This window comes from Fukomys damarensis, unplaced genomic scaffold (genome assembly GCF_012274545.1).
Source record: "Fukomys damarensis isolate Sample0158 unplaced genomic scaffold, DMR_v1.0_HiC HiC_scaffold_32, whole genome shotgun sequence".
NCBI classification, from domain to species: domain Eukaryota; kingdom Metazoa; phylum Chordata; class Mammalia; order Rodentia; family Bathyergidae; genus Fukomys; species Fukomys damarensis.
In genome coordinates, this window is record NW_022900944.1 from 45,073,398 (window position 1) to 45,095,917 (window position 22,520).

The following is a 22,520-nucleotide window of genomic DNA, read 5'->3' on the forward strand; positions in this document are numbered from 1 at the left end:
GCCCCACATTACTTGTGTGACCTCTTAGACACATTACTTCGCCTCCCTGGTCTTTGCCTCCTTTGTGAAATAGACTCAGAAGGAACCACCTGGTAAGAACCGTGCACGGCTTTAGCACAGGACCTCCCGTAAGACCCCAGCAAGCACAGTTACATAGGATGCAACTTGCAGAACTTTCAATTCTTCTGAATCAGAATGACTCTTCCTGCTTTTCTAACCTACTGCGTGTATGTATGCTCTGTTGAGGGTTAGTACTTATGGCACTGTGTGCACCCTGGCCCCTTAGATAATCCTCAGTACCTCAAACTTTTGGGTCTGTCCTCCTTTACCTGAAGTGGGAGTTGGTGTCAGAAGGGTGAAAAGATCTATCCCAGCTTGAAAGCCAAGGTCATACTAGAATAGGCTACAAACAGAACCAAAAGCCATGGTACTGCGGGGCACCTAGAGAAAGGAGATGCAAGGGTGAGAATCCCTGCCCTGCTGAGGGTGGGTGGTGGTGGCTGAGAGCCCCTTGCTCTTGGAGCTTGTCATGGTGATGATTCACACGTTTCGGGCTGCTCTGAGCTTCTGGTGCAGGGGACCCAATCACAGCAACTCAGAGTCCACAGGGACCTCAGTCTCGGGAACTGATGGCCTGCGCACATCTCTGCAGGCTGGGGCCGTGAGCCTGGGACCCAGGGTGGTCTCGTCCGGCACCTGGCAGCTGTGCCTCCAGCTAAAGTTCTTCGGCTTTTCAGTCCAATCTGCTGGTTCCACTGCCAGGCTTTTCTGAATCAAGACTAAACCAGTGTCCTCTTATGCCCTCTCTAGATAGTGCCGCAAACTGTGCCTCGCCATATTTCTAAGTTTCCAGCTCCTTACTGGGCTGGACTGTGCTCATTTTCAGACCAGGCCTGCTCCCTTTTCCCTCAGATGTGCCTTTCATCCTCAGTCCTGTCTACACACGGCCTCTTCCCACCCCTCTGTCGTTGTGGGAGAGGACTCACCACATATCATGATCACTTTGCGCCAGTTGCTGTGCAGTTGTGTTGACCCCAAGGTGGTTCTGGGGCAGGGGGAATCCATCATCTAACTTGAGAGGAATTCGAAATCCACACAACCCTTGCCAGAGGTTCCATGTTTGGTGCATCTTCTGAAACACTCTCCCAAAAACGTTACTGACTCAGACGTGACACGATCTCGTCCTGAAATTCCCGTGTGTGTGTGTGTGTGTGTGTGTGTGTGTGTGTGTGTATGTGATTCGGAGGATCCTACATTAGGAGGATCACTCAGAGTGCCTCTGCTGGAGGATGGCAGCAGATCTCTTGTTTACCCAAGACTGTTTACCGGGGGTTATTCAGGAAGCTGAGCTGCTCCTTACCGGGAACTGACAGCACATTCTGAAACCACGGGAGCTGAGCGTCTCCGTCGGTGTATGCATTCATTCTCATTTGTTTCTAACCATGTGATCTCTGATTTTAGCTTCTCTTTGCATAACTTCTTGACTGACTAACAAGTATTTGAGTGTCTACCGTGGATCATGCACTATTGACAGCAGTGAACAAAACAAAAATCCCTGCTAACTCGGAGCTTCTATTTAAATGGTAAATAGAGACAGCAGACGTGACTGTGTCAAGAAATATGTCAAATACTGGGGGTTCTGTGAGGAAAAGAAAACGGGAAGCAGGCCTGGTGGATGGAGCGGGAAGGCAGGGAAGGCACTCTCGTTTTACTAAGGTGGCCAGGGAAGGTCTCTCTGGAGGAGGCCGAGATAAGTGTATGTTGAAATTTGCAGAGGAACGGTGTGATGAGCCACACCGGTACCCACTGGGTAAGATCCTGATGAATGCAAGGCATTCACCAGGCACCGTGGAGAAGGGGGCTGTGATATTTTGACACAGGAGCCTAATCGGAAGACCAGTGCTAAGGAATAGGTGAAATGATAACGGAGAGCCCTATGTACCAGCCACGGGGTGGTGGCACTGCCGTGGAACCTGCACTGGTTTAATATACACACGAGCATTCATTACGCTCCTTCATTTCTCCCTGGGGACTGTGCTTGCCAGGGTCTCTGCGTACAGCCCAGTATGGCCCCCAAACGACAAACTTGACTTTGAAGCTGATAGAGCCTTCAGGATCCTCCCTGTCTTCCCGTCCCAATCCCACGCTTCCCAAGGAAATGATGCGATCTGACCAGCCAGGCCCTGCCTTTGGACAACAGCCCCACCAGACCAGAAGAGGGGAACCAAGAGCTCAGGAGAGGCCTAAGCATGTTTCTAGGGGAAACCATGGCAAATAGGATGAAGGGATGTGTAGGGAAACAGCAGAATTTGAGGCCAAAGACAGAGGCAAGAAGCAGGCCCCAAAAAGCCTCGACTGCGTTACCAACCTGAATTTTCCTGACACCAAGGGACCGGGGCCCCACAGAGATTTTCATCAGTGAATGATCCAGTTGTGAGAGATGGTGGTTGCTCTAGGTAATGAGGGCCCTCAAAGCTGTGAATACTTCCGCCCACCCAAGGTACATGCAAAGCAGAAGAGAATGTCAGGCTTTCGATGGAAATGACTGAAATGTTATTTATTTTTTGATGCTGCTTATGTTTTGCAGCTTCACTCTTACCATTAAAATTTGCCCTGAATTAGAAGAACAGAAAGTGTCAAAATTCTCAGTGACAGGACAGCCAACATGAATTTCTGGGGAGAAATGGTTCAATTGTCCAGGTTGATTACTTCCAAATGGGAACATCTACAAGTTCATGATGCTGATTTTGTTGTGTTGCTTTCTCTGAACTCTGGTCCAAATGAGTGCATAAATATTTCCTTTAGCCTTTCTCTGGGACCCATGAAAATCTGAACTGATGGAGGAGAGAGGAGCCAGAGCAGTGGCAGAAACGCAAAGTCTGGCAAGTTAGTGAGAGACTAAGTATGTATTTTTTCAGCCATGTCCAAGGGCATGATTAATTTATTATCCTTTTAAATGGCAAAATGCACACAGAAACCTACAAATTATGCCATTAGTATGACACGGCCAGGGGGTGAAATAATTTAAAGATGTTCTTGCCATGAATTTGATCTACAGAGGGAAAAAGTGACCCTTCGGGAACACATAAATCTGGAAGGAAAGACTTGGAAGTCTCTCGCCCTGGCTCTGCCCCCAAGAAAGGCCAGAGATGAATATTTTGGATCCGTCATAACAGAGCAGTGACCCAGGGAGTCCAGACAGGAGCTTTCATTAGGACCGGGTCCCGTGCCTCCCTGGCATTCCCATGGGTACTCCTTCCTGACCCAGAGCATGGTCAGAGGGAGAATGGCTGAAGCTGTGGGCTCCAGGTGATTGAGTTCGAATCCCAAGTCATTATCTAAGCTGGTGTTGGCAAGGCTTTGGAGATTCAGTTTCCCCTCTGTACAGTGGAGATTAGTGTCACTACCACGTGCCGGATGCTTAGACTGGTCGCTGTGTACAGTTAGTGTTCAAGAAATGGCAACCTCTGTTGTCGTCAGCACCAGCAGCATCAGGTAAGAGTCAAGATAATGTTTTCCTTCAATAACTGCACCTGTTCACGTACCTGGGCATACCTGAGCAGAGCTCCTGCTTCACAGGGGTTGAGCACAGGCTCTGAGATACCCAACAGCTGCCCATCAGTGCACAGTGCTTGTGACTCTGACTTGGGATGCAGGCCAATGGGCTCTGAGTGTTAGTCAGGGCAGGGCAGGCTCCACTGTGGGGAGAAGGAATCCCTGATTTCTGCCAGCAAAAGTTACAGAGGTTTAATGAAGCTTTGCGTCCACTGAGGGTTAGGTGGTGGTTTGCTCCTCGTGTCTTTATTGTTCCTTTAGGACCTAGGTCAATGGTGAAGTTGCCACCCTTTGGAGCATTGCTAGTCACCATGCCGAATGCAGAGCTCTGGAAGCTTTTGCCTCGAGTTAGCCAAAGGGACATGGGTCGCTGCCGCTCAAACTCCAGTAGCTCAAGCATGTCAGATGGCCATAAGCAACTTGAAGTAGCCAGGGAAGCACAGAGCTAGGGGCCCAGGAGAGGAGCTGGAGTCAGCAGGGAGTCTCCCCGACCACTCTCCACCACTGTAAAGCTGATTCCTGAACAGAAGAGACCACAGGTGCGGAAGACCTAGCATTCTCACCAGAGATGGAGGGGCCACCTGATTTGTAACAGAACAACAGGAGACTGAACCAAGGAAGGCCCTTGGGAGGGACACAGCAGGCAGGAGAGTGACAATCGCCATGTGCATTAAGAAACCAGACCATCAGGAAGTGACTTAGAGGAACCCTGGCTGGTGTTCTGGGCAAGAGGGAGGCACTGCTAGGGCACCAGGAGACCAAGAATGGGCCTTGGGTTCAGACAAGCCAAGCACAAGGTCTGAGGGACTCAACAGTGACTTTCTCTCTCCCTGATCTCTGGTAGCGTCTTAACCCACGGTGCATAACAGAGGGTCCTTGGAGTGGCAGGACCAAAGGCCTGTGAGTGCTCCGGAGATAAAACCTGTCAGTAAGCGTATTGAGTGGAAGAAAAGAAGGCGCAGGGTGGAGGAGAAAGTATGTTAGTAGGCTGTGTTCAACAAGGAAAACGTCACCCCAAAGTTATGGGAGAGAAACTGGCTTTCAGGCCGAGCGGGCAGAGGGACAGACGTGGTGCACACTATTCACAAGCACAGATGAGCTTCTGCCAGGGGAGCAGAGTGACCCACCACAGACTCAGATGTGCGGGGCCTGGGGCTGGCTCGGAAGCATGGCAGGCTTATGCTCTGAAACCCATCAGGCTGGCAACTCTTCCCTTCTCTCCGTATCTGCCCCTCAACCTTCTGAGAAGCACACGCTAAGGAAGACCGCCCGCCAGACCGTCCCTGGCCTCCCAGCCTCACTCGGACACTTCTCCAATAATCCCACAGCCTCCTGTGCTGCTGCACACAGCGCGGCCCCTGTGCCCCATGCCCAGTCCCAAACTCAGCTTGCTGCTCATCCCTGGCTTACCCAAGGGTGTCGCCTCTTCAGGGAGACACTGAGACGCACCCACTCATTCACTCCACAAACATCCGAGCGACCACTTGGGACCAGGAACCTGGCAGCAAATACAGCCAGGCATGGCCACTGCCCCTGCAGCTATGGCCTAAGCAGACAAAAAATGGGCACTAAATCACAGAATTCATCAAACAGTCTAACAGCTGAGGGGTAGAAAGCTCCAGAAGAACAGGCTGGGAAATCTCCCCGCGGGGGACCCATGGTTTGTCCCACTTTAGACACATGCGACATTGACCAGACTTGTTTGTACAGAGCAAAGGGGCGACTTTCTCTGCTCACCTAACATGGGAAGTGAAACACGGCAAAGTGAAAGACCGGATAAAAAGCAGTGGAGCTCAACATGGAAATCAGTGTAGAGAGTCCTCGAGATCCTGAAACTAGAGGTTCCATTTGACCCAACTGTTCCCCTTCTTGGTAGCTTCCTCAAAGAGTTAGAAAGCAACACACCACAGCAACGCATGCATAGCCCATGCTTGTGATAGCTAAATCTGGAAACAACCCAGATGCCCATCAGTGGATGAACGGCTAAAGAAAATGTTATTTTTATACACAAGGGAGTACTACTCTGCCATAAAGAAGGGTAGACCTGAGATCTTTTTAGATAAATGGATGTGCTGTGAGACCATACTTTTAAGTGAAATAAATCACATGCACATATTTAAATATCATATTGCTTCTCTTGTGTGAGAAACCGAACACATAAACAAGGACCAAAATGGAGGATAGATATTGGGAAAGAGGACGAAAATACTCAAACGAGGAGAAGAATGAGGGAGGGTGGGGGGGAAGGAAAGAATGACTGAGAAAAAGAAAGAACAGAAGGAGAAATGGAAACACAGCTTTTGTAAATGAGGGGAAGAGGCACTGAAGGCCCAGGAGAGGAATGGAGCGGTAAAACTACCCAAATTTATCATGCACAGTTACAAATTCCCTACGATGAACATGACCATTATGTAGATCAAAAAAGTACCAATAAAATGAATTTCAAAAATCAATGCTACTCAAGTTAAATTACGTCTCCCCAAGTGCTACAGAGGCCGAGCTGGGGCTCTGGGCCCCAGGGAGGGAAACCCTGTCTTCGCTCTGCTCCGTGTGCCGCGCACAGCAGCAGCCCGAGTCCATGCAGGTGGCGGGGCAGCCCCTCCAGAGCCTCACGGGTCTCCCCGAAGCGCCACCCGACTCGCACCGCCCCTACTCTCGGCTCCCGTAGCCTGTGTTTTACCTGCCATGTCCGCGAATACAGCGTCCTAGGTACCTCGTGAAATAGACCCGTACGGTAACTGTGCTTCTGGCCTTAGCAGAACGTCCTCAGTTTCACCGTGTGGTACCAGGCAGCAGGATCCCCTTCCTTTGCCAGGCTGAATGTTATTCTCTTATACGTTGGCACCCAGGTTTGTGTATGCATTCATCCGTTCCTAGACACTTAAGGCACTGCCCTGTTTTGGCCCTGTACATTACGTTGCGGAATATTCACTTTTTTTTCTTTCTCCTCCCACGGATCATTTAGTAAAGATGATGATATTGCAGTGGATCAATAATAAATTTTTAAAAGCTTCTGAAGAATAGAAATGTCATGGGCTACGTTGTTATATGATGCATTTGAAATAACTAAAACCTCTGGAACGTTTGGAAATTAAGAAATGTTGTCTTAAAAATGAATTAACGAAATCTTGCATCCCAGAGAAAATAATCAAACAATTATAAACTGTCAGAAAAGAATTCCAGAAGGAAAAAACAATGAGCCCTGAATCTCACAGAGCTCAGCTTAATCTAGGCTTAAAGACAACCTCCCGCGTAGTTGTGACCACGTAGAGCAGGTGTGAGGCACGGGTGTCCAGCCAGCTGTCACCTCACTGTGCAGCCCGGGGCCGGGAAGCCTGAGCACACAGCCCGCCCGGCTCACAGCGGGACCGCTAGCCGCAGTCCTCGCGGACCCGGCCCAGCGCCTCTCCTCCAGGGTGCTGAGGCTCCTGGCCCAGAGCTGTCTTCAGTTCCCCGTGTTAACGCGCGACCGGGAGGCCAGGATGGTTGAGCAGCCCGAGGGTGAGAGGAGAGCACCGAGGGAGCAGCTGCCCAGACTGCGAATGGCTGAGTGTCCTCCAGTCCAAAGGCAGGCCCAGGACTGGCCTGGAGCGCAGAGCTGATCAACCGCGCAGATCAGCTCCAGAACAAACCCAGTGATTAACACAAATAACCGCACGTGAAGTCAGCCCGTGGGTTCTTCTCCACTGGACTTGGAGTAGCAAACATATTCTAAACCAATGTGTACTTCAACCTCCACTCATTCCCTCACACGTTTAAAAAGTTCTTTTCGCCGTATTAATAATGCAATCTTTTCATAAAGCTGAAAATATTGTAAGATTTAAAAAATATCCTCCCTACTTTCATACTCAAAGACATAATACTACTTGCGTGGGATGTATTCCCTTTATTCCCTTTGGTGATTTGGAACAGAGGTCTGATTATTTTCTAGTTGAACTCAGAAAGCAGATGTCTACTTAAAGGGTCCCTTGGCAAATCACAAAGATGGGGAGACCCTAAGTCTCTCTCTGACTCCTAACAAGCGCCAAGTCCCGGGAAGCTTAACTTGGAGAAATTGTAAGTGAAGAAATGAAGAAGTATTGATGTTGCTCATGTAAAGTGGCTGGGATTTCCAAAAAAGAGATTAGTACAACAGCTCTTGTTTTTATTTTTAATTTGTGAGTTTATGAAGCATTTTATGATCATATAAAAACATGCAAACAAAGTTTCACTTCTTCACGTAGAGTGTTAATCAAGCATCTTCTATTTTCCAAGCCCAGAGAAATGTGAAAGAGAAGAATGAGAAATAAATATGAAAGAGAGTAAGAAAGAGCCAGAGGGACAATTGTCACTGCCCACAGAGGAGCAGTCTGCTCTCTGTGCTTTGGTGGCTTCTCCATACGGAAGGCTGGCCCGGGAGGACCTGGCGTGGTGTCCACGGAGCAGGCAGGAGAAGGGGTCAGGGAGGCTGTGGTGGTGGGCAGTGCCCAGCATGGAGTCCAAGAAGATGAGGGGACCCCATCTCACAAAGTGAGTGGGGCCCTGGAAGTCTGTGGCTCATGGTTGAGGCAGACAGGTTGAGGAGCCTGTGGCTTTACCCTGAGGGCAAAGAAGAGCCAGAGAAAATTTCAACCCAGGTATAGCCCTGGTCAGGCTTGGGTTTGTGTTTTAGGATGATCATTCTTATTGCAAAAAAGAGATGGGCAAAGAGAAAAATCAGAACTATGGAAGCCAGTTAGGAGGCATTCATAATATTCAGCTCCTTAGGCACAGTGCAGCTGTTTGTTGGCCACCACGGTGCTAGGCCTGGAGAGCAACACAAGCAGACAACTCTGGTGGAGACCTGAGTCGAGGAAACCACGCTTTCCTACAGCAGCGGCGACGCCGGGTGGGGACTACGGGGCTTTGACGCAACAAGTACATTTTCCATAGGCAAAGTACAGGTAAATGATGTGGGTGCAGGTCTGAACCCACCAGAAAGCGGATGTGCACTTAATGCCGCACTCACCAGAGGCTGTGGGTCTTGTGCTGGGTTGGGGGTCAGAGGAGGACGGCAGCAGAAAGACTTGCGCAGTCTGAACACGTCGTTCTGCGGCGCTGTTAGTAGCGAGGAGCCAGCGCTATTGCTTTGCCTCCTGGCCTGTTCTCTGCTTCCCTAAGATTCTAACATGAGGGAAAACCGGATGGAGGTGTTCCGGAGTTCTGCACTGCCTTGCAACACTGTGGTGAACCTAAAATTTTGCCCCCCAAATGTTTGCCTGTGTACACGATGTGTGCCCATGCACGGTCCATAGAAAAAAAAATACAAAGTAACTTATACAGAATGATATTTATGTAAAAATACTCAAAACTGCCACACAGCCTGTGAATTCATATGTATGTATGTAACTCTAACTCCTTAAAAAACACATACACTTGATATCATTGGTTATTTGCAGCAGAGAGCAGAGATGAGGACAGGATATGGCAGGGGACCCCGAGGGGACAGTGTGTCCTTGCAGCAGGAACACACTGGGACCTGCTCAGGCCTCCTCTGCCCCAGCCCTGGATGCAAACTCTGACTCCGGTCAGCAGCCAGGCCACCCACACAGTCAACCAGGAGGCCTCTTCGCCCAGGTGTTTAGGGGCTCCTGTGCACTGTTTACCTGCCCTTCCAGGGAGTTGCCTCCTGGGGCCTACTTTCTGTCTTATAATTAGCTGCTTTTCCCATTCCAACTCAGAGGACAGGAAAAATCCCACTGTGAAAAGAAGTGTTGAATTGCAAAGGATGATAGGAAAGCCGGGCTAATTGTGCAGCCTGTGATGTGGGTAATGGATGTGAACAGCTGCTGTTGGCAGCAGGGCTGTCCTGGCCAGAGGAGTGCACCGATTTCCTATGTGGGATATGTTCAGCTGTGGCTGGGGAGCAGAGGGACCCCTGGTGCGGGGGTGGGGGTAGCACGGGGTGATCTGAAGGTTGTCTGGAAACTCACCTGATTTCTTGCATCTGTGGCGATGCAAGGCTGAGGATTTGTAGCCGCTGCACACCTTGCATGACCACTGCTCTGTAGTGTGCGTAGCTTGCTCTGAAATTCCCAGGGACCAAAAAGCCAGAGGGGCAGTGGTTGAGCCAGGACCCTGAGCGTTCTCCTGCATCTGCGATGAGCTGAGAGCCCCTCCCGCTTGTCCCAGAAGAACTGCTCCAACTCCCCAGTTTTCCAAGCTTCCTCCAGCCACGCCCCTGGCGCCTTGGACACATATAGGGAAGCTGGTCTAGTTTCCTGGAGAGACAGCGATACTTTTGCCTTACTGAGCTTCTCCATGGCAGGTTTTTAGAAGCATTCCCGTGAGTGTTTTGCTTAAAATAGGTCTAGAAAGGAGGTAGCAGACAGACCCAGCAGGCCTTGAGCAGAGGCTCCAAACAGCTCAGTAAAATCCAGCTCCTTGAGAAAGTGCTGGATGGGCTGAGAAGTATGTACAGAGAGTGAGGCCGCAGGCTCCCTGGCAGGCGGTCCCTGAGGCTCAGTGCTCTGGGGACACCATACAATCCCCCAAGGCTCCTTCCAAATGCCCAGAGCTCTGAGATCAGCAGCCAGGTTGGACGGATGCTTAAAATGCTGGGCCTTTAAGAGCACAGCAATATGTATATATGGAGAGAGAGGACTTTCAGCACCAGGCACAGTCCTTCTCCACAGAATAAGGAAGCCCTTTGGACCCAGCAGCAAATGATAATTAAGCAGGATTCCCTCTCTTAGGCCTGTGGCTTTTCTAAGGTCAAGTGGCTGGAGCCTCCCAGAGAGAAGGAGGAAATGACTCAGACCTCACCCTGGAGGCCAGAAGAAAAGTGGCCGGGAGAACTTCCAAGTGTAGGTGTCAGCTCTAGGTGCCAGACAGCACAGAGAGCAATGCGGATAGATGAGGACACCCCAAGAGGCCCGATCCAGCCTGCTTCTTCCAGGAGGTTCTAGGTACTGTGGCCCCCACCCTTTGTGAGCAGGGAAAGGCTAGGAAAGAAAGAAAGAGTGCAGAGGGCCTCTCCTGGCCAGTCCTCAGCAGCCGGCCTGTGTGTGGCAGGCAGACAGGGCCAAGGGCCCTTCCCGGAAAGGCGGGGGCCACTCCATGACCTTGGCGCACTGCGCCCCTGTCCTGAGACTGCCTTGTAGGTCACAGGGTGCTGGGGGAGGAGAGGAGGAGCTTGCGTCCGCCTGGGGGTAGTATGAGAAGGAGGGCAACAACCTTAACCTTCACACGGCAGGGACAGAGCAGAGCCCCTACCCGGCTGACCCTGCCCACCTAGCCGGGCCACTTCCAGGGAAGCCTTTTTTCAGACAACAGTGGTCTGTGAGTTCTGGTTTTGAAAAAGGAAATATATTCTTTGAGGAAGTGATTTCTTTTGGTATTATGGCTAAGTAGCTCTTGATCCCTGGAGGTGTATGCCTGACCCGTGAGCAGTAGTGTCCTTGGTTTGTGATTATAGCTTTGGGCATTATAATCGATCATCAGCCATATTACTGAGCCCCTTCTTTATTCCTTACACTGCTCACCTTTAATGCCTCCAAACCCCTAAGAAATAAGCAGTGTTACCCCATTTTACAGATGAGGAAATTGCCGAAGAGGCAAAAGATGCATTCAGGGTCACACAAGTGACCATGGGCAGGACACGGTCCGTGACGTGTGTCCCTCTGCACAGCAGTGTTCTTCGCTAAATGGACATCGTGCCTCTCCCTGCTGTGTGCCGGACGCTCTGCCAGGCACTGGCACTGATTAGTGACCCCAGCGCACTATGGCTTTTGACTTCCTGGAGCTCCCAAGCAGGAGGAGAGGATCAGATGGATTAAATCAAGCAGTGATTAAAAATTATTTTCATCAGAAGGTATCACATGCCTTATTTTTAACGTTCCTATTTTCCATTCATCTCAAAAATGCAAATGGAGATAATTTGTGTTTAATCAAAACCTTCAGTGTAGCTCAATAAAGAACATTTTAAATCAGAGGACATAGAAGTGTACGGTCACGTGGAACCCTGTCTTGCTTGGCCTCCTAGGGCCCTTCCTTCCTGCCAAACCAAGGGGCAAGTTCACGCTGCCTTAGGCACTACTGCCACCTGGTGCCAGGCCTCAGAATTGCAGGCTTGGCACCGGCAGAAATGACCTCTGAAGAATGCATGGTCAACTGTGTACATCAGGTGCCTGTACCTTTGTGAAGCAGTTACAGCCAGTTCCACGTCCGCTGTCCTTTGTCTGTATATCCGGAATATCGATGGTGTTCGTGGCCTTCGAATTGTGTTGTTAGAATTAAAGTAGCATCTGCAGATACTGATAATGTGACATTAACTATACATAAAACTCTGTCAGTGTAGACTCTAGAACCAACATATGCAAAGAATAGCTCTTTCTCTAGCTGCACAAATTCTAGTGCCATAAAAAGACCCCCACAATTTGGTCCCTAATTTACTTTCAACTCACCTTTACTCACACCACGCTAATAAGTCCCTATTTCTGGAATTTCCTGGCTCTCCCTTGACTGCCTGCCTCTGTCCTTGCTGTTCCTTTTCACCTGGAACTACCCTCCTCCACCTTGACCTTCTGAAATTATTCCTTAAGTGTAAAATCCAGGTCAACCATCTGGGGATAATTTCCTAAAAGTCAGATATGACGGTGTCCCATACGAGGGTCTAGAGAAATGGAAGACGTGGTTCTGAATCTCAGTGTCACCACTGCAAAAGTTGTGACCATGGCCAACTTGCTTAATGTCTGTGCCTCAGTGGTTTGATCCATTAAAGAAGCATAATCTCACCACGTGCCCCCAGCGTTGCCCCAGGGAACAAGTAAAACATGCTCAGTGCCTCCTCAGCTCCCCCAGTGCTGGCAGAAGCAGCGGGCAGGTGCTCTGCCAATAGCTGGGTGCAGGTAAACACCTAGAACTTTGATCAGTGCCCACCCTGTGGAGAGTTGTTCAAAAATGCTTTCCATTGCCAGTTTGGTCTTGCTTATAGGGGAAAAAAAAGTGTCTTTCCTGGAGTTAAAAATAATGTAAATGCTCAACGTTGAACCTTCCAGCATTACTGCCCTCTGAACACATCCGGATGTGTGTCCTTCAGACTGCCCAGCTGTGAGCTGCAAAGGTTTGGCTGTGAGGACAGAGACACTGTGCAGTGGTGCTGCTTAGGCAAACTTTGGTTCATCGGGCACCTTTGGGCTGGCACTTGAGATCAGTAGGTTGGTCACCAAGGGACATACGTGACATGCTGTCTCTGTGTCTTCTGAAATGTTACTCTGTTTCTCTGACCAGGTGGTCGACAGTGACAGACCTGAAGGCTCCAGGTTCCGGCTCACTGGAAAGGGAGTGGACCAGGAGCCTAAAGGAATTTTCAGAATCAACGAGAACACGGGTGTCGTCTCTGTGACCCAGACCCTGGACAGGGAAACGATAGCTGTTTATCAAGTGAGTACCTCTCGCCCATCCACTCCATGTGCAGAGATGTGGCTTTCAACCAGTGTTTTCTTCTTGCTGAGTTCATTATGTCTGTACCTCACCCAACTCAAGAGTGTTTGGCTTTAGTGTTTCTCCATGCGAACTGGAGTAAGTCAAACCCTGGTGGGGTAACAGTGAGGGTTTCTGTCTCATCGACAGAGCCCACAGCCTATGTCAGCCTGAGGACCAAGACCTGGGAGCTTTTCAGAGGTGATCTGAACACATAGGCCGACTTTGCTTTCCAGAGACCAGCTTGATGATCAGAGCAAGAAGAGCTGTAGATCCTTAGATGTAATAATTACCCTTTCAGAAACAGAGATAATTCGGGGTGGTTTTTGAACAATAATGCTCTCACAGGATATGGTCCTAAGAGTGCAGGAAACTGCTAAGCAGTTATCCTTTGGGAAGTGGCTGAGACCCAGCACTTTGAAAGGCCGTTTTCTGCATCATCTAAAGGACTTTTGACCAAGTGTTAGTTAGTTACATGGAAAGACTCAGGATATCAGATGGAAACAGATCGTGAAACACAGATAGTGACTTCATCACCACGTGCCTGCCCACATCAGGATGGGCAGACATTTGGGAAACTTGGTAAAAGGAAGCTCAAAGCACTAATAGTTGGGCATGGATGTTGTGGGGTTTTTTCTTTGTTTTTCTTACCTATACAACTGGCTTTCTGTGAGCGTCAACGGAACAGACGGTCCTATAAGGGTAGGGTGGGCACAGTGCTGGGCACAGGGCCCCTTGCTGGAGGCTTTGCTGAGCACCTCCAGAGCACACCACTTGTCAGTGAGTCCTCCACACATAGCCAAGGGAGTCTGCTCACGGTAGAAACTGAATGATGTTACCCCCGAAGTTTCCCACTCTGGTGGACTTGACAGGAACCAGAGATGATCCAGAGGCTCCTGGTGTCCAGCTGCTGTAGGAGAAATCAGCAGCCTACTGTGCTTAGACGCCCTCTCCTTTCGCCGCCAAGTCTGTCATGGGAATGTCGGTGGAGATGGAAGTTGTCTGTGTGAAACACACTAGAAACTGGGGATGAAGGGGAAATAAATTCCATTATTTTATAGCACAGTGATTAAGAACTCTGGGGTTTAAAAAAAATGCCACCCAGGTCTTAGCACTGCTGCTTCCTGAGCTGTGCGATCTTGGACAACTTATCTGATCTTATAAATTTTGCTCATAAAAATACAGCTATTACTACTAGCATCTCTAAAGATAGTGAAAGATGAAGTGAAACTATTTTTCCAGACCTTTGGTACAATGCCCAGCACTTAGCAGATACTCAATAAATCATAACTACTTTGGTTCATTCTTTTCTTGACTATTTCGAAGTTTTTAGTTAAGTCCCCCAAGGGTCTAACGCCGGTTCCCTGACTCCAGCCCTGAGTAGGGTGACATCCGCCAGAGACACGACCCTTCCTTCTGGTGGAGGTTAAACGAGTACCAGAAACTCAGCTGCCCCTCCTTATTTCTGCGTGAGTCTGCAGCTCAGGAAGCCCCTAGGAATTAAGGGGACACAGGATAAAGAATGGAGGAGAGGAGGTCTTTCGCGGGGAGTGCTGGGCCCTACAAACAGAACTGGTGTGAATCAGACAAAGCAGTCAGTGTCTGTGGCCAGCAGAGACCTGGCGCATAGGCAAGGGAAGAAATGTGTCTTTCGGCGGTGACCCCACCCCTGAGCTCCTGTAAGGACAGGCAAGAGTTTGGATGCGTCCTTGGCCACAGGATCCTCTGTGCTGTTTACAGAATCCAGAAGTGCTTCCAAAATAAATAAAGTCGCCCTGCTGGGAGTCCTTTGTGTTCAGAACAAGACTCCAGGATTCCCACACAGGGTCCACCTCAGAGTGAATATTCTCCTCCTGTGGCCGTGCCCTTGATCTCCAGGGACACTGAGAAACCCCCTGTGCCGAGGTGGGAGATGTGGGGACAGTCACAGCAGCGGGGAAAAGAACTCTGGCAGCCACCGCCAGGGACTGGGGAGGAGGCAGCCTGCAGTCCACCGGCTTGCTTGGTTCTGAGTTGCCAAGGGTACCAGTGGAGGCTTTGTGAGGAGAACCCCTAAAGAGTACTGCCTCCTTTCCCTCGGGCTCCACAAAGACAAAGGCACAGTGCTCTAGTGTGACCCTGCGGAGATGCCACTGTGCTTGGAGACTGCAGAAGGAACCAGAGAGGTCGGACCTGGCCCGTGTCTGCTCAGAAAGAGCTGCTCTGTGCTTGGGGCTGCTCCACAGAGAAGGCGGCCTCCTCTCCTCTTCTTTTCTTCTTTTATTTCTCTTCTTGGCAGTGCTAGCAGAGGAACCAGGGTCTCCTTCATTCGAGGCCAGTACTTCACCACTTAGCCATAGCCCGAGCTCTGCTGTTTCTAATATTCACAAAGGCACGTGTGCTAGGGTGGGATGAAAACCCCACTAATCTTTAAGTAAGTTTATTGGGGGGGGCGCTATTCCATGACAATTGGGATTAAGGGCAAAAACTGGAAAAGAAAATCATACCTCCAGATTTCAGCCTCACTCCTTCCTAAGCTGAGGGATCTTGGAAAACTCATTCACCCTCTCTGATCTTAAGATCCTCTTCCAGAAAATGAGCCCACCACTACTAGCACCTCAGGGGATTATAAAGGAGGAAACCGCTAGTGTTTGTTAGCTGGCAGTTGCTAATTAGCTAGTCAAACAGAGCGTAGTCTGTAGCTTAGAGCTTCTTGTGCTTTCCAAAGTGAGGCTGTAGCATTTCCTGGTACTGTCCTTGCGTTGGGCACCGGGCAGGTTTCTGCTTTCCCTCCCTTCCCTGGAAAAATGGGGCCAATAAGGACGGTTTCGTGGAATTTCCTGAAGGCTAAAGGGGTGTTTAGAACAATGCTGGGAGCGTGGTGCGCACTGTACAATCCTAGCACACGCGGGTGGCAGCCTGGGTGATTTAAGTGCCTCCCCATTGCGTGTAAGCATCTCGCCAGGAAGCTTTGCCTTGTGATCTTGTGGCTTGGTGAACCCTGGCCCACAGCCTCAGGACCCCCGGAAAGGCGGCTGGGATGGACCCATCACAGTCTCTCACATGAGAGCCAGGGCTGCAGTGGCCAGACCTGCCCCGGCCCCGAGCACCGGCTCCAGCTGCGGGAGCCCCATTCCCGACCAGTGGCCCTCAGGCCTCAGCGTTTCCCTCAGACTGTGTCCTGTTTTCTCCCGTCTTTGCTGAGGAGGTCACCATGCCGTCCTTTTTCTAGGTGTAATGAGAACTGGACTCCTCCCTTGTGGGAATACTTGGGCACAGGAGTGTGGCAATTCCAGTCCGCCACAAGTGACGTTCGGAAATCACTTCCTCTCTCGGTGGTATGGTTAGAGCCACTGTTTGTGGCCATCGGTGTAGTGGGAGCAAACCTGCTTCTTCGGAGAACAGAACCCTAGGTCTCCAAAAGCCCACGTCTTCATCTCTACTCTTGCAAGTTTACAAAGCAGCGAGCGTGTGGGCGCATGTATTGACATTACACTCATGCCAATGTTGTTATTTATCTTAAAGTTAAATGCTCCTCACATGCACGAATATGCCAGTGCGTTAGCATTTCCAAAACCCAGCAAGAAAGCATCTTGGCGGAAGCCTCAGGGGTTTGTGCGATACAGAAATAATGTGTGATCCTCTTGCCCTTGGACTGCAGATGAGTCCCATCACAGACACCACTGTTTATTAACACTGCTTGGTAGATGTGAAGCCAAACTCTTCTTGTACATCCTCCTGCTTAATTTATTTCACACAAGGAGCTGAAGAAGCAGGTGTTAGTACCATCTTACAGATCAGCACATAACTGTTCCGCAACCTTTGCGAGGGCTCACAGCTGGTCTGTATTGGATTTGGGATCCATAGCCCTTCCTCCGGGGCTCAGTCACAGAGAAACACTTCTGCCTGTTTTTACCCCCAACCTCCCTGTGATATGTAACCCATAAACTCCTTCGCCCCTTTCTCGGGAACTCCGCCTATTAGGACTGAGAAGGGGAGTGGCTGGCTGGATGATCTATCATTTCTTAAATACCATCTTGCTCCCAGACCTGCTGCCACCTCACCACAGCCCCTGCCCCAGCTCCCGTTTGGGTTTCCAGAGCTTCTGACCCAAAGTGGCACCTGGCAAGATAATTTAGCTCTGGCAGTATTGGGAGCTGACATATTAATGCAAAGCCTCCAGAAATATTACTCATTATCATGCATTTTGCCAGCATTTGAGTGATTTGTGAACTCTTCACTGGAATAAAGTACAGTAAATGATTCATGAATGACCAAGTTTATGAAATTCTATAAAAATATTAGCAGGTGGTAATGGTTTCCTCACACTGTGAATATAATCTGCTGGCTGCAAATTTGTCAATATGGGAGAACAGGAGTACAGTGGGAGACAGAGTCTCATGTGCAGGTTGGGGGGCCAGATGGAGGGTCTGGGATGGTCTCCACAGGGGTGTAAGGCAAAACAGGAAATAGGGAAGACCGGGGAGATGGCCAGTGCCATCAGCAGGAAGCTGTCACCCTGATCTGGTGCCACAATGGGAGAAGCACAGAAAACTGACGAAGTCAGAGTTGGGTAGAAGAGCATTTGGGAACAAAATGAAACTTACTGAGCACCTGTTTTGTGCCTAAGAACTCCCTACGTCCCTGACACACACAGAATATTGCTCACCTTCTTACCTTAACTGGTGAACTGACTAAGGACCAAAGGGTTCCCCAGATGTACTGTTGTTCAACCTTTCCTGGAAATTTACTGTATGCTGGGGATCCGTGATCTCCTTTAACCTTCATAAAGATGAACTTGACACCGTTACCATGCTCGGTTGTGAAACTGAAAACTGCAACACCTGTCTGCTTGACTTCAGAGCATGGGCAGGGCCACAATATTCCATTTTGGCTATTTGCCTGTGTCTTCTGCTATATGATTTGCTCTCCTTGGAGCTAACTTCCTGGTCAAGCTTTGACTTTGTGGTTAAGGATGTTGCCATAAAATTAGAATAATTGAGTCAGGAGATTACCTTTGTTTATGTGGCTATCCTTCTGTGTAATCCACATGTCGTTCCAAGACTACTGAACAGAAAATACGTTAGGGTGAAAATACACATCACAAGGTCAGTATCCCTAGGACATTTTGGACATTGTAGATTTACCCACAGTAGAGAGTTGCCTAGTGATTAAGTAGTTGTAACAATGTCTGTGCTATGCACGGATGGTGCACTCATCACCTTGAGGTATTGTCCCAGTCTAGTAAGCTTTGTCCTTGGGATGCTCCCAACCCTTGGGTGTTAGGACAAGCTACATAAGTCTTCTTGAGCTCCTGGTCTTCTCGTTTCTATGGCCATTTTCTTAGCTGAGATTCTCTGTGGTAGTCAAGAAAACTAATTTATGAAGAAGTGCATTTATTAAGAAACCTATACAATTGCCAAAAGGGCCAACTGCTCTGGCTTACACCATCAGGGAAGGTGGCACTACTGTAAGTTGTAAAAGATGTCATTCTCATCCAAGGTCCTTCAACCTCTGTCCTAGGGACACCTGGGCTGAGGCATTCTTTGTTTGGGTACCTGAGCAGAGCATTGAAGGGTGTTTAGTGGCACCCAGGATGTCTAGTCCCTAGATGCCAGTGGCACCCCCAGTCTTCACAACCAGAAATGCCTTCGATGATTCAAATTGTCTCGGGGGAGGGAGTATAGCCCCCCACTTGAGAGCCACTATTGAAGGGGAGTCACCCTGCTGCCACTGTGCCAGTGATGCTCAGAACAGGATGCCTCAGCTCTGCATGGGCTGCCTGAAAGAGACAGGGGCTCGCTCTTCACCTCTGCAGGGTGCAGAGGCAGCCTGGTGTCTCTCCCTGCCATGGCCATGGCACGTGCTGGCACTTTTGGGAAACAACCCAGATCACACGCAGGCCTCCAGCCGCAAGGGAGCTGTGGATTTTGGTTTACTGCAAAGCCAGCGAGCAGGGCCTGGGCTGGGGGTGTCACCTGAGCATCGGCAGTGGTGTCATGGCAGCTCTGTCTCCAGCGGAAGCGGTCAGTGATGAGCTGGGCTGGTGGGGCAGGTGACCAGGCCGGGTGTGGTGCCACTCATCTTCTGACCCGGGACCCTAACTTCTCTTCGCATTTGGGTCCTATTACCCAGTCTATTACACATCCTTAGGAGAGCCCTGTGTGGGAAGGAACAAAGGAAGCGAACGAAAAGCCTAAGCTTTAAGAATGTTGACTCAGCTATCAGATGAGTCATAAGAAATTTCAGTTGTTACAGGAGAAAATAGAGTGAGCATTGGCCATTCCGTGGTTCATCGTAATACAGTGTCACCTTATTACCGTCTCAGCAGCTGTTTTCTGCTCCTTCGAAGTAGAATGAGATCTTAACACCATCTTCTAAGGGTGTGAGAGATGGAGCGTGGGGGACAGCAGAACTGGGCCCCGCTGATCACTTAGGAAGCCCCTGGCTCTGGGAGCCAACCTGCCACACATCAGCTCAGCTGTTTAAGCTCCCTGCGGGCAGGGAGAGGCACAAATACTGTAGTCACTCGGCAGCCAGCTAGCAGTGGCTTTGTGTTAGTGCCACTCTAGGAAAGGCTCGTCTCACTGGGCAGCTTTCAAACTGTAGCCCCCACTAGCAGCATCACCTGGGCACCTGTTAGAAGGACCAGCCCACACCTGCTGGGCCAAAACACAAGGTGGGTCCTAAAATCAGGCATTTGACCCACCTTCTGGATGATTCCACAGCACCTGAAGATCCACGGTCCAAATGCTCCCAAGTGTTGATGTCACTGTAACTCATTTGATAGTTTGCCTTGACGAAGGTGACTTTGACCACATGCCTCTGCCTAGACCACTTCTCCAGGGGCTCCCGTTGGCTGCTGCAGTGTCCTCCTGGGCCAGCGTCTCAGTATGGCTTTGTTCTTGCTCTTTTCATGGCTCGCTAGACTCGGGAGAATCCATCCCAGGCTCCTTTGCTCCATCCCATCTAGACTTTGGATGATGCTTAAATGCCAAGTTTCTGAGTGTTTGCTGGTTTCTGAGAAACAGCCTCTTTGGCCAGAGATGAAGGGATCTTCAGAAGATTGAAGCCGGTTCAGCTGAGATAATTCCTGTTAGGAGGATGCTGGCCTCAGGGTCAGCATCACCAGTGTTTCTGCCTTTTAGATCTGAATCTGCAGCGAGGCACTTATGGCTCTCAAACTTTTCTGCACCTTCGAGTCACCTGAGGAGGTTTTGCACCTCCCAGGCCCAGGCTGCCTTTCAAGCCAATTAAATGCAAACATCTTGGAAGTGAAAAGAGGCGCCGGTGTGAAGCCAAGTTCGAGAAACACGGAGTTAATGCTGCAGTCTATACCCCAGTTTACTTAGAAATGGAAGTAGGAACGATGGCACTGACGAGGTCTGATGTGTTGAGAAGTAGAGGTTTCTGACATAATAGTAGAAAAACCACCTTACTGCCCAACAACTGCTTGGCTTTGAGCAAAAAACTACTGCCAGCTGCTTTCTTAGACACCAGCATTTAATTAAAGAGAAATGCCGAGCAATGATAAACAAAGGAACGATCATCTTCAGAAACTGTAATTCAGGAGCTGGTTGCAGTCTCTCCCCGCCCAGGGCCTGCAGCACCTCCACTGGACCCTTTCCAGCCCAGCGTCTCAGATTTCTAAGCACTTCATTTCACGGCTAGGCCTTATCTGCCAGGTGCAGCTAGTGAAACTGAGGCTGAAGAGGTTAAAGCAGCACCGCTGCGGCAGCCACCTGCCCGGCTGGGACTGCAGGCTCGCTCAGGGCTGGTTATTTATTTGGTCCACTAAGCAAAGCTGCTCCCTCCCTCAGGGCTACAGAAACCCGCTTCTCTGACTCTCATTAGCACAAGCTCCTCTGAAGAGGCTCAACTTGACTCCTGGCAGAGGAGAGTGAACCCCGTGTCCTCTGACTTCCTCTCCCCACCTGCCCGCACAGCCTCCCGTCCCCAGCACTAGGCCCGCACACGGGGCTCGGTGTGTCCATGGAACGAGTATGTCAGGCCATGTTCAGATAGTCTTTCTGGTGTTAGTCATCACGGCTGCTTTACTCAGATGATCTGGCGGTGTTTTCTTTCCGGGTGCTGAAGCATTAAAATGCATCAGAACTGGAGGAACCCTTAGGACCACTTCCTTGGCTGGTTTGGTCAATTTGCAAATAAGAGCAAGTGAAATAATTGGCCAAATGTTCTGACTCCCGCACTCACACTAAGGTGCTGAGACATAATTATGCCCCATAGCAGGCTTCATGGCCGCATCCCGGGCGCAGGCCCCACACATGGATAGGGCACCTGTTACCCACCACTTGCTCACCACCCACCTGCCTTCATCATTGTACACACAAAATTTTTGGTGTTTAGCCAGGCATGGTGGCACACACCTGTAATCCAGCACTCAGGGAGTCTGAGGAATGACCACAGCTCAAGCCCAGCCTGGAAAACTTCACAACTTAGCAAGACCCTGCCTCAAAAAGACAACGAACAAACCAAAAACCAGTGGGGGCGTAGCTTACTGGGAGAGGCCTGGGTTCGATCCCTAGGAACGAAAACATAAAAGGTTTTGCTTTGGTAAGAGCGAGCAAGGGAGGGGAGGAAGGGCTTGCGGACTGAGAAGAGAGAAGGCAGAGACAGGGTGTCCTGCTCGGTTCTTGAAGTGGATTTGGGTTGGAAGGCAGTGGATGTGTGGCGTTATCCATGATGTATTCTGCAAGACCGAGGGCTACCCTAATTAAACCAATTCTCAAAGATTGCATGAGCCTGGGCCTAAGCACCGAGGCCATAGGACAGGGGGACAAAGGCTGAGATGGCCAGGAAGAGCGCCCCCCACAGGGCTACCAGCAGCAAGGGAATCCTAGTTCTTGGGGACAGGAAAACGTGACTCCTGCTGACCTCGGTTTGTCAATCTCCCCTTCCCCGTCCTGGCTGCCCGCTGCCTTGTTAACAGCAGGTGCTGAGCTGCTCGGGGCTGGAACAGGGGAAGCCGTGGGCAGGCAGCAGCACACTGGGAGCATGCTCAGAAGACACCTCCTGCCTGCCAGGCCCGCTCTCCCAACCAGGACAAGGCAAGGAAAATGAGCAGCAGGTGTGGGCCAGTAGCTCGGGAACTAGGAGCTCACACGCAAGGGTAGCAGGCATTACTGCGACCCAGCTTGCATCTGCCATCATGTCAAGGGACCACGGAGAGAGCAGCCAAGCACCCCAACCAAGCCTGTTTCCCTTCATGGAGGCCTCGCTAAGCAGCATTAGTGAGTATCCGGCTCCTTCGGTTCTGGGTAAAGACACGGAGAGTGTCAGACGGGCGGCCCAGTCCAGGAAGGTCTTTGGAGCAGGGAAGAAGGACTCCCCAGGCAGGGATGTGGGGCTCACCCCTGGGTCCCCCACATCAGGGCTTCGCGGTCAGAACTGATGCTGGCTGTGCCGAGACGGCTCTGCTTGTCAGGATCAGGGAGGCCGCTCCGGAGGGTCCTGCATGTCGGTCCGCAGGGCCCTGCTCTGGGAAGCCTCTGGGCCCAGCCACCTAGAGGCTCTGAAGATGCGTC

General features: G+C 50.3%; 1 protein-coding gene across 2 annotated transcripts in view; it reads left to right on the forward strand.

The window, feature by feature from the left end:
- Positions 1 to 22,520, forward strand: part of Cdh13 (cadherin 13) — a 962,550-nt gene that overhangs the window by 503,150 nt on the left and 436,880 nt on the right. For both annotated transcript variants that reach the window (XM_010618349.2, XM_010618348.3), the window contains exon 5: positions 12,805 to 12,957. In XM_010618349.2, the coding sequence (XP_010616651.1) occupies positions 12,805 to 12,957 (153 nt within the window). The remainder of the gene's footprint in view (positions 1 to 12,804; positions 12,958 to 22,520) is intronic.